At 34.5% G+C, this 12,930-nt stretch overlaps 1 protein-coding gene across 7 annotated transcripts in view; it reads left to right on the plus strand.

Moving 5' to 3' along the window:
- Positions 1–12,930, plus strand: part of Socs16D (Suppressor of Cytokine Signaling at 16D) — a 687,555-nt gene that overhangs the window by 337,238 nt on the left and 337,387 nt on the right. For 2 of the 7 annotated variants that reach the window (XM_067782188.1, XM_067782189.1), the window contains exon 10: positions 677–859. The exons of the other annotated variants lie outside the window; for them this stretch is intronic. In XM_067782188.1, coding sequence (XP_067638289.1) covers positions 677–856 — 180 coding nt within the window. In that variant the 3' untranslated portion in view covers positions 857–859. Of the gene's footprint in view, positions 1–676; positions 860–12,930 lie in introns of those variants that run through there. 7 annotated transcript variants of the gene reach the window in all.

Raw genomic sequence — 12,930 nt, forward strand, 5'->3', positions numbered from 1 at the left:
ATACCAGTTCCAGCCCAAATGGTGCAAGGAAAAGTATATACACACCGACACACATATATGTATATACAGCAAACCAATTTCGTTGCCCACTTTTAGGCGCGCACGTTCTTAAGCTTAGAGCTTTTTGTTTCTGTTCTGGCCGACGTATAAGATAAAGCTTAGAGCTTTTAGCAGAGCTTTGCCGTTCAGGAGAGGATCGTTAAATGGGGGGCCCTACATTTTTAAAGGGCCGCAAATTTTTAAATGTCTCTTCATATTTCTAATGAGTCCTAGACTTCACCCGAGCCGTTTTAAATAGTCCCATAGATTTCTAATCTAAGCGACTGCTCCCCAATCCCCCCCCCCCCTCTTTTTTCTCGTCTATAAAAAGTAGCAGCTGGACACCTGTAGTACCGCCCAATCCCAACCCCCTTTTTTCTCGCGACACTTGTAGTACCGCCCTCCTTTTTATTCTCGTCTGCAAAACGGGCCTGTCGGGCATCCGATCAGGGGCAGATTAAACATTTTGTTTAGCATTTTATTTGATTGTAAGTTTGTGTGTGTGTGTGTGTGTACATGCTGATGCTGGTACATACATATATATATGCATGTGAGAATTTCATAATTAACTAAAGGTTATCTTAATATTGAACTCATGATTTTCCATTATTGAACATTTTATTTGTTTTTTTCTTAGGGTATAAGTTTGCATGTACATCCTTACACATATCTTTGTACATGGGAATATCAACAAACTACAAAATCATGCCGATGGCCACATCCATCCATGGGAAACTTGTTCCAATGTAAATACTTACTTTTTTGTCAAATAAACCTTTTTCAAATAAATAAAAACAATGTTTATTTAAAATTTTAAAAATTTTTATTTATATTTTTCTCCATACTTTGGCGTGGTTAGCAATGCGTAATATACTTGTGTGTGTGTGTGTGTAGTTCCATAAAATTACTACTATTTTTCTAAATAATCTTTTTGAGAACATTTGTAAATGGAATATATTCATACATTTTATCATGGATGAGTATACAATAAGCAGCGGTGTTGGCAGATACGGCCTTGTGAAATTTTAGCTCAATCCGAATATCGATGGGACCGCTTTTTATTGATTCATTCTGATATGTAACATCTAAAACAATTATTGGAGCATGTTGAACAAATTGATCAGGTGATAAAAGTGGTTGGGGAGTGCGTCAATAGTAACTTTGCTGAAATTTCAAATACATGTCATATAATAGAGCATACCGATTTCGATCAAATTTAATATTAAGATCATCATATGGATATGTAGTGGAGTTGATGTGAACTTTAACATCCAATAAGTCACAATGTGTAAATTTATTTTCATTTTGAAATCCTAAAATAATATAGCGAGGTCTTTCATTTTCACCAACCAATTTCACATTCCATAAGATATTAGTGCTTTCCTGTAGAGACGGGTTATGATAAACATCCCAACTTCTAAACGAAATGTTTAGTGGTTGTTTGCTATTAATTGTTCTCAACATAGTTAACCGATACGAGTCTGAAAGTTCAAAATGTGGCACTTTCCATGTAATATTTAAAAGTTTTAATAAAAGCTTTTCTGATGGTGTAGTCGACGTCATAACAGCATCATCTTCTTTGGCTCGTATTAAGATCAATTCATGTTTACAATTAACAATAATTTTATCAAAATCTTCAGCGAATCCAAGCAGTTTTTTCAACGGTATACAAATATTAAAATGTCCAGTCTTTAGGCTAATATTTCAAATGGTCACCACCCTGCATTTTTTAGATTTTTACTCTCAAATTCGTTAAGTGATACATAATTTTTCATTGCTGTTGCAATACCCAACTTTCTAGTGCGATCAATTTCTATTCCATTAATTTCATATCGAATCTCCTCGAATAAATACGTCATACAATTATTAAGCAGCTGCACAGTTTTTGAAACTTGCGAATTACTATATGATATGAATCCCTCAATGTATAAAATACTCTCACTAGGTAACACATATAGGTCTTGATTTTGTATAGGGATCCGAATTTCATCATTGTTTTGAAACGATTGCAGATATGGTATGTAGCTATGGTAATCCTTTATTTATTATACTATTATCAAATATGGGTTTGGACAAAACGTTTATTATATCACTAATTTTTTAAACTAAATCCTAGACTTGTTAGGAACTCCTTATTCGCGGGGGTTAAATCAGTTTTATGTTGAACAGGAGATTTTACTTCTTTAGAGTGTAGATTTTTTGTTTTTGTAGCCAATACTTTTGAGGCTAATTGAAAACTATTCAAAAAATCTCTATGTGGTGACTTTTAATTAAAAATTATCATTTTCTAGATATGTTTTAAATGCAGTCTTATTGATATGTTCTCTCCACGAAAATTAACCAAGCTACCAGATTGATCAACAACTCTAAGAACTAGAGTGCTTTTTTGACGTGTATTAACCGGTTAATATATAACATTAGCAGGTGTTTCTGAGATTTTATATCCTGGACTAACTCTAAGCGAAAACTGATTAATTGTATGCACAGATAGTTAATTTATATATGATCCGTTGATGATATTACATTCAACAGATATCGTATTTATTTTTGTTATATCCACTAGATTGTCGGAGTAATGAACAATCCCCGTCTTCAGTACTCTTCTACTGAAACCTAGTAATGGACCAATTGAGCATTCTTTATCAAAATTTACTTCTTCCTTAAAGCTCATAATTTCAGTTCGAAATGTATTAGGGTTAGCGCTTATATCAATATACCCTTGATTTGAAGGGTCATATATTTTAGTAATTGTCTCAACTATATCATCCATTTCATATGTTCCAACAGGTATCTCAATAACATTCGATCCAATGTGAAAGAAATTGTTTTCTTTGTCCACATTTGGAATTGTATGATATGAGTCAAAACTGATTAACCCACAGACATAATATTGTTTGAGTTCTATGGGAGGGAAATAATTTGCAATCAGTATAGATGAATTACCACTTATTGTTAATGTAATCGACATGTTGATAGGCTATCATTAAATACTTAACTGAAATAATTATTAAAACACTTTTCTATTTATTTTTTATTTATTTACTTTAATAATTTAAATCATTGACATCCACCCAGGAATTGTGTTCAGAAGAGAATCCTAACAATTTAACATAAACTCTATTGTTTCGACGTCTCAAAACTTTTTCAATTAGATATACATGAGGGAGTTTAGTTTTCAAAAGTTCATATTCATAAAATCCTCCCTTAATAGCATTACCTTGATAGTCTTCAAGTATATATGTTGTAGGGTTTGTGTTTTTAATTGACTTTATTTTAAAAACTTCTGTTGTCCAATTTGATGTATACCCTTTTTCAAATACATGTTTATATTTACTTATTCTAAACTCATCATTAATTTTAAATTTTGGTCTATGAAAAACTTTTAAATTGTTGTATGCTGTGTTTAATAAATGTTGTTCATTCGAGGAATTTACCTCATTTGGAGTCATTTTGATGGTCCTGTGAATAGTATTATTATAATCATGGACTAAATTTTTATAGATATTAATCCATTTATAAGTTCCCCGAAAACTAAATTCTTTCCACATCATTCCTTTTAATGTTCTATTGAATCGCTCTATTATAGATGCTTTTAATGATGAAAATGTTGAATAATGATTTATATTTTTTGTTTGTAATAATCTCTTAAAGTTAGTATTATAAAATTCCTTTCCATCATCTGTTTGCAGGTTTTTCGGTATTCGGTTACTTGAATTTAAAATCTTAACCATTGCATTTGTGACATTTTCTTTAGTTTTATGTTTAACTGCTTCAGCCCATGCTTTTTTGGAAAATATATCGATTACATCATTACCACCAAGTCAGCCTGCCATAAATCATCGATTCCTTTAATAATAACACGTCTTCGTTTAAAATTTTTTCTAGCTTGTTTTATAGTAGGGAACTTTATTTTTAGCACTTCTACTTCTTTTTCCGTAGGATGTTGTTTCAACACAACGAAACGCATCAAATAATCCTCAATAATAGATAAATTGTTGTTTATATTACTTAATTCCTCCCCACATTCACTTTTTATTCGCCGATCTATCAATTCCTCAAGAATCGATACATCGTTTTCAATACTATTATTCAGGATTGTATTTATTTCTCTGATTTGATGTTCTAATTTAGTTTTTATCTTATTTAACTCTTATTTAACTCTTCCAAAGAATACTTTCGAAATGGCATCATCGTCTTCTATAGGAGCAGCTAGGTTAATTATTCTTTTCTTGTTTATATTAAGGTTTTTATTTCGGTCTAGCATTGTTTTCGTTTTCGCCGACTATTACCAAATGAGGAATGCCCAAATTTTTTTATACTCATATTACTTAATAATCTTTGCTTCTCGCCACTCTTCAATAATTGATATAATCTCGTTTTGATGGTTGTTATGACCAGCACTTGTTGAAGATATAAGCAACCTCAATCTGTCCACTAACTCATTAGGATTATCCCAATATTGATAAATATTTTCACGGCAATCGATTGATTTCAATAAATCTCTACCTCTTATGAACGAGTGTGGATCATAATTGAATAATTTCCTGATAATATGTAGATATTTATACGATTTTGTCCCCTTAATTTGACTATCTGGGTTAAAGTTACGCTTGTGAGCATTTGTATCTAATAAAATCTGTCGATAGGTGTGCAAATCACCCTTTTTATAATGTTGTGGTTTTCTATGAAATATTAGCTCGAACAGACCTGGTGTCATTTTCCATTTATCTCTACCAATCTGTAAAACATTTTTAGAACTAAATTTTAATGGTTTGAGTCCAAATCACCATTGTCCATTTGAATCTCTATTCAGACCATACAATGTATCAAGCATAATAATATCTTTAAGCAATTTTATATTGTGTAATAGTAAATTAGTAAATTGGGAGGTTGAGTAAGCTTAACCCGTTTATAATCTTCATTTAGTTAATTTTTGCTCTGACGTTTTACAGGTTTATGTCTTTCCCGCATATCAGGATCTTCTTCGATTCTTCTCAAAATGTCATGTTCAGTTAGAGTAGTATTATCATTTAAAGTGTCAGCTTGATTTTGACTTTCTACAGCCTTGTTTAGTAATTGTTCATCATTTGGTTTACTTTGTATATTGTGTAATAGTAAATTGGGGGGTGGGGTGTGAGTAAGCTTATTTTTCGTCTAACGCTAACAAAATTATCTGGTTTTTGTTTTTTATTAAAACATTGCTCATTAATAATATCAATAGGCTTTCGCCTCTTTTTTGTAGGTTTCTTCATCGCTTGCCTCTCAACATTTTCTTTCCGAGAACTGTCTGTAGAATATTCTAAATCTGCATCGTTCGAATAAATGTTGGTTTTACTATCAAGATCATTATCATTCACATAATTTTCAACGGTTGGCAATGTATCAACTTCCATGTCTTTACTTTCTTTTGCACTGTCCGCCTGCAAAATTTCATCATCATCATCATCACCATTATAATTAGTCACATTGTTTTTATTACTAGAGTTTTTCAAATTATCAACTAATTCATTTAATGGTTTCGAAATGGATCCTCCAACAAGTTGATTCTATCCAATTCTCCCAATTTCATTCTATTAAGTTTTTCTTTTAATACTTTCTTGATCTTAACAAGATTTGCTAATACAGTCATATGGTTATTTGACATGATTTTGGTAAATTTGTTACCTATCAGCTGTGCATCTGATAAGAATCTGGCAAATCTGTTACCTATAAGCTGTGCATCTGATAAGAATCTGATGTGGTATATGTCTTTTATAGATCTTTTATAGTTGTATAAAATTATCGAAACCCTTTCGATATCGACTTTATTTATAGGATCATCTTTACTTATAACAACAAAACCGTATTCATTTTTCCAAGACTCTATACAAATTTTTAAAACAGTTTGGAATGACATATCTCCGATAATATGATCATTATAGATATGCTTAAGATTCATTTCATCTTGTTTGAACACAATAATCATGTTTGCATTTTCACGAATTAAGTGTTTAGGAAATTTTGTATAAGTTTGACATAAATAGAAAGAATCAATGTTCTTATGACGACCCATACAAAAATGATCTCGTATTGTACTTTGTTTTTCACATATTACATCATCGAATATAAAAATTGAGTCTGGTATAGCTTCAGCGGGTTTGATGACATCAACATTTTCACTAAATGTATAAAGATTTATTCCTTTTATCGGCTCAATAAGCCTTTTTAGATAGATATATTTTGGTTGATATAATGATTTTGAATAAATGTATATATTTCGGAAATTAAGCCTGTTTGGGCTTTCAATTAAACTGAGCATAACATTAGTTTTTCCACAATTTGACGGTCTCACAATCAGCGCTCGTATGGAGTAAAAGGGGACTATGTCTTAACCTTAAGTTGGAGACGTTGTTTAACAACTTTCATTTTGTTTACTAGATTTATAGCAATATAAACAATCACAATTTAATTATAACTCACCCACACTCACTCTCATTATTATTAAGAAGAAGAAGAAGAAAACAAAAACTTAATGGGACGAATACGTAAAAAGGCTGGCCAGGGTTTTTTAAATAGTTTGATTAATTCTTTACCTATTGAGCTTCATTTACCTGGATATGAATTTTGCTGTTCTGGAACGAAACTCCGGCAACGGATAGAAAGAGGAGATAAGGGTATAAATCCTTTAGATGAAGCCTGTAGAGAACATGATATTGCATATTCCCAATCGAAAGATATAAATACCAGACACCAAGCTGATAAAGTTTTATATGAGAAAGCCTGGCAACGTGTAACATCTAAGGATAGTGATTTCAAAGAACGAGCAAACGCTTGGTTCGTTACAAATGCAATGAAAGCAAAACTCAACTTGGGAATGGGTTTAAAAAATAAGAAAAGAAATACATCTAAATGTAAAAAACGGAAAAAGATGAAAACCCGTAAAGTATCATCTAATAAAAAATGTTTGATGGCAGTTAAAAAAGGTATCAACATACTTAACAAAAAGAAGCCGCAGTCATTTAATGAGGCCTATAACATTTCTAAGAATGCTATAGAGTCTAGCTTTAGAAATAAAGAAAATAATATACCGAGAATAATTCCAGTCCCAAAAATTGGTGGAATTTTACCACTACTTCCAATTTTAACAGCGTTGGGTGCACTTGGTGGTATAGCATTTGGTGGATTAGCTATAGCAAAAGTTTTGAATGATATCAGGAATGGAAAGGAGCAATTGGCTGAGGCTAGCCGTCATAATAGATATATGGAATCAATCGCTATGGGGAAGGGACTATTCCTCAAACCGTATAGAAGGGGATATGGTTTAGTTTTACGACCCTATCCAAAAAACGAATAAAAAGCCTACCCAAAAGACGGTTAACAGACATTGATTTAATGAAATATTGCAAACATCTTAAACATTTCGGAGGAATTTTTATGCGAAATTCCCTACCGAATAAACCGAATGCTCAAGAATGTGGAATTCTTAATTTAGACAATGCTGATGGTCCTGGCACTCATTGGATAGCATACTATAAAAACAAAAATTATAAAGAATATTTTGATAGTTTTGGAAATTTGCAGCCACCGATTGAGCTGATTAATTATCTGACGCCACCAATACATTTCAATTATGATCAGAAACAAAAATACAACACAGTAATATGTGGGCAATTATGTTTAAAATTTTTATTTAATAAAAATAAATTATATGAGATATAAAATATAAATTGTTTATTTTATTCTTAAATATAATAATTCGAAATTTTTTTATTCTGTATGAAATTCAAATAATGGTGAATTAAGTTTTTCACCAGGTTCAATCAGTTCTATATAAAATGTATTTTTATTTATTGTTTCAATAGTTGAATCTTCTAAGGAGCTGTAGGAATCCGGAAGAAAGAGAACATTATCATCCAGTTCTATCATTAGCTTCTCCCCAAACTTTGTCCTCACTCTTATGGCTTTTACTATTTTTAATTTTTTATTAATTAGTACATCAATCGCCTCCAGTATTGGTTTTTGAAGTTTTTTCTTTGAAATTGATTTTAAATCCTTAAGAGCTTGATTCATAATGTGGAATATGTCTATAATCAGCAGCGGCGTTAGAGATGTGTCGATGTATAAGTGTTATAGTTTATTACTGTTTATTAGAAGTGAGCCTGGTTTAACACAGTTGAAAATCCTTATAAAATGATTATCCTTGAAATATAGATGAGTACTGAGCAGCTTTAAACAATTTACTACATTTTTTACCGAAAAGATGCCCAATTTATATACATTGAGACAAGTATCTCTTATCGTACTAAATGTATGTATATGGATGGATGTGTCTGATGTCAAGTTTCCCATGGATAGATGTATCCATCGGTATGTATTTTGTGGTTTGTTCATATATATCGCACAGTTTCACATTACTAGTAGAGCGACATAATTTGTAATTCAGTATCAAACAGGTGGCACAACAAAAAAGAAGAAAATGTCTTTCCCGCAATATTTAGAAACGTTTTTATCAAAATATGGTGGCTTAATTGATGATGATCATCGAATATTTTTTTATTCTATGTTAAATGAATTGAAATCATGTCTATCAGAACCGTTTATATATTCCTTCAATGGATTACATAAGAAAGATTGTAATTTTGCTGATAATTCATATAAGGAAACAGAAGATATATGGAATTGTATTTCGTATTATTCCCGATATAAAACATTTAAAAAAAATTTATAATTTATATGATGTCATATTTAAGGAGCCCAGATGGTTGTAATCAGTGTGAGAGTACGTTTTATTAAAATACAAAGCAAAAAACTGCAAAACTGTGTGATAAAGTTCACCTCAACTCCACTATATATCCATATGATGATCTTAATATTAAATTTGATCGAAATCGGAATGCTCTATTATATGACATGTATTTGAAATTTCAACAAAGTTACTACGGATGCACTCCCCAACCACTTTTTTCGCCTGATCAATTTGTTCAGCACGCTCCAATAATTGTTTTAGATGTTACACATCAGAATGAATCTATAAAAATCGTTCCCATCGATATTCGGATTGAGCTAAAATTACGATCCTATCCAAAAAACGAATTAAAAGCCTACCAAAAGACCGTTAACAGACATAGATTTAGTGAAATATTTCAAACATCTTAAACATTTCAGAGGAATTTTTATGTGAAATTCCCTACCGAATAAACCGAATGCTCAAGAATGTGGAATTCTTAATTTAGACGGTGCTGATGGTCCTGGCACTCATTGGGTAGCATACTATAAAAACTATAATTATAAAGAATATTTTGATAGTTTTGGAAATTTGCAGCCACCGATTGAACTGATTAATTATCTGAAACCACCAATACATTACAATTATGATCAGAAACAAAAATACAACACAGTAATATGTGGTCAATTATGTTTAAAATTTTTATTTAATAAAAATAAATTATATAAAATATAAATTTTGCTTTTTCTTAAATGTATTACAGTAAAGTACTAAGGGGGCATTTAAAAATTTGGGACCCTTTAAAAATTTGGGGCCCCTCATTCAAAATCTGAGCCCGATACTCTCCTATATTGATAAACGTCTAAGCTTTTTTTTCTTGCAGGCAGAATACAAAACAAATAGCTCTAAGCTTTTTCTTATAGATCAGCCAGAACGTATGCGCCTAAATGTAAGCATACAAACTTACAATCTAATGAAATACGACATGTGGTTTTATTTACTTATATATGTATATATATGTATGTAAATATGCTTCAATGTTGAACAGTTAAGGTTTGATTTTTTTCTCTTGTACATACATATATTTTACTATTTACATATAAACTTATAACCTAATAAAAAGACAAACAAAATGTTAAGCCTTCATATTTATTTACCGTTTCATGAAATTCTCACGTACATGAATATGTGTAAGTATGTACATACAAACTTATACCCTAATAAAAAGACAAATAAAATGTTCAATAACGGAAAATCATGAGTTCAATATTAAGATAACCTTTAGTTAATTATGAAATTCTCACGTGCATATTTATTTATGTATATATATATATATATATATATATGCACGTGAGAATTTCATAATTAGCTAAAGGTTATCTTAATATTGAACTCATGATTTTCCGTTATTGATATATATGGACCAGCATCAGCATGTGCACACAAACTTACAACCAAACAAAATGCTAAACAAAATGTTTAATCTGCCCCTGATCAGGTGCCCGACAGGCCCGTTTTGCAGACGAGAAAAAATGGGGGTGGGGGTTGGTGGGTGGGGGGTTTGGGGGTTGGGATTGGGCGGTACTACAGGTGTCCAACGGCTACTTTTTGTAGACGAGAAAAAAGAGGGGGTGGGGGATTGGGGAGCAGTCGCTCGATTAGAAATCTATGGGACTCTTTAAAACGGCTCGGGTGAAGTCTAGGACTCATTAGAAATTTGACGGACATTTAAAAATTTGCGGCCCTTTAAAAATGTAGGGCCCCCCATTTAACGATCCTCTCCTGAACGGCAAAGCTCTGCTAAAAGCTCTAAGCTTTTTTTTTATACATAGGCCAGAACAGAAACAAAAAGCACTAAGCTTAAGAACGTGCGCGCCTAAAAGTAGGCAACGAAATTGTTTTGCTGTATATATATGTGTGCCGGTGTGTATATACTTTTCCTTGCACCATTTGGAACTGGTATTTACATACTACTAGTCGGTAGCGCATGATACTCTTAATATCAGGGTCGTGGGTTCGAGCCCCACGTTGGGCGCCATTGTAATGTAACTGCTTGGTCCGGGGCGAGAAGGGTGGCGGGTAGACATGGTGATAGCCCGGCTGAGGCTCGTCGAGTTAGGTGGCAAGAACCGCGCCCCAACGCCGACGAGCCTCAGCCGGGCTATCACCATGCCTACCCGCCGCCCTTCTCGACCCGGACCAAGCAGTTACATTATATTACTTACTTACTTAATTGGCTCTTAACCGTCTAAACCGTTATGGCCGTCCAACAAGGCGCGCCAGTCGCTCCTTCGCTCCGCCAACCGGCGCCAATTGGTCACACCAAGGGAATTTAAATCGTTTTCCACCTGGTCCTTCCAACGGAGTGGGGGCCGCCATCTACCTCTGCTTCCATAGGCGGGTTCCGATAGAAACATATTCTTGGCCGGAGCATCATCTTTCATTCGCATAACATGGCCTAGCCAGCGCAGCCGCTGTGTTTTAATTCGCTGGACTATGTTGATGTCTGCGTATAGCTCGTACAGCTCATCATTAAATCTTCTTCGGTACTCGCCATCGCCAACGCGTAGAGGTCTATAAATCTTTCGAAGAACTTTTCTCTCGAACACTCCCAAAGCCGCTTCATCTGCTGTTGTCATGGTCCATGCTTCTGCCCCATATAGCAGGACGGGTACGATAAGTGACTTGTAGGGTATGATTTTCGTTCGCCTAGAGAGGACTTTACTTTTCAATTGCCTACCTAGTCCAAAGTAGCATTTATTGGCAAGGTTGATTCTTCGCTGGATTTCAGTGCTGATGTTGTTGCTAGTGTTGATGCTGGTTCCCAAATAAACGAAGTCTTTTACTATTCCGAAATTATGGCTGCCAACAGTAGCGTGATTGCCAAGGCGCATATGTACTGACTCTTTGCTCGATGACAGCAGGTACTTCGTTTTGTCCTCATTCACCATCAAACCCATCTTTACCGCTTCTTTTTCCAGTTTGAAGTAAGCAGAACTAACAGCGCGGGAGTTTAGGCCGATGATATCAATGTCATCAGCATATGCCAGTAATTGCACGCTTTTATAGTATATTGTTCCAGTGCGGTTAAGTTCTGCTGCTAGTATAATTTTCTCCAGCATCATATTAAAGAAATCGCACGATAGGGGGTCACCCTGTCTGAAACCTCGTTTAGTTTCGAACGGCTCGGAGAGGTCCTTCCCAATTCTGACTGAGCTGATGGTGTTGCTCAACGTCATTTTGCACAGCCGTATAAGTTTTGCGGGGAAACCAAATTCAGACATAGCGGCATGTAGGCAGCTCCTTTTCGTGCTGTCGAAGGCGGCTTTAAAGTCGACGAAGAGGTGATGTGTGTCGATTCTCTTTTCACGGGGTTTTTCCAAGATTTGGGTTTTTCCAAGATTGTGAAAATCTGGTCGATGGTAGATTTACCAGGTCTGAAGCCGCACTGATAAGGTCCAATCAGCCGGTTAACGGTGGGCTTCAATCTTTCGCACAATACACTTGAAAGGACCTTATATGCGATATTAAGAAGGCTGATTCCACGATAGTTGGTGCATTTTGCAGTATCCCCCTCCTTGTGGACTGGGCAAAGAACACTTAGATTCCAACCGTCGGGCATGCTTTCGTCCGCCCATATTTTGCTAAGAAGCTGCTGCATGCGCCTTACCAACTCCTCGCCGCCGAACTTGAATAGCTTCGCAGGCAATCCATCAGCGCCCACGGCCTTGTTGTTTTTCACTCTGGTTATTGCTATTCTAACTTCGTCATAATCGGGCGGGGGGACATATATTCCATCATCATCGATTGCGGGATCGGGTTCTTCACCTCTGCGCGGTGAATTGCTGCCTCCATTTAGGAGAGCAGAGAAGTATTCCTTCCATAATCTAAACACTCCCTGGACATCAGTTACAAGGTCGCCGTTTTCATTCCTACAGGAGTTTGCCCCGCTCTTAAAACCTTCCGTCTGTCGCCGTATTTTTTGGTAGAATTTTCGGGCGTTATTCCTGGTGGCTAGCAGCTCAAGCTCCTCACATTCACGCCTTTCTGCTTCTGCTCCGCTTCCGCTCATCATAGCGTTCACACACTCCTCTTGTCGCGCTCGCTTTTAACGTAGCCCTGCAGGCAGCGTCTTTTCTTTCGGTTGCAACGCGGCATTCTTCATCGTACCAGTTATTTTTCCGTGG

The sequence above is a fragment of the Eurosta solidaginis genome, chromosome 4 (genome assembly GCF_040869045.1).
Source record: "Eurosta solidaginis isolate ZX-2024a chromosome 4, ASM4086904v1, whole genome shotgun sequence".
Lineage (NCBI taxonomy): Eukaryota > Metazoa > Arthropoda > Insecta > Diptera > Tephritidae > Eurosta > Eurosta solidaginis.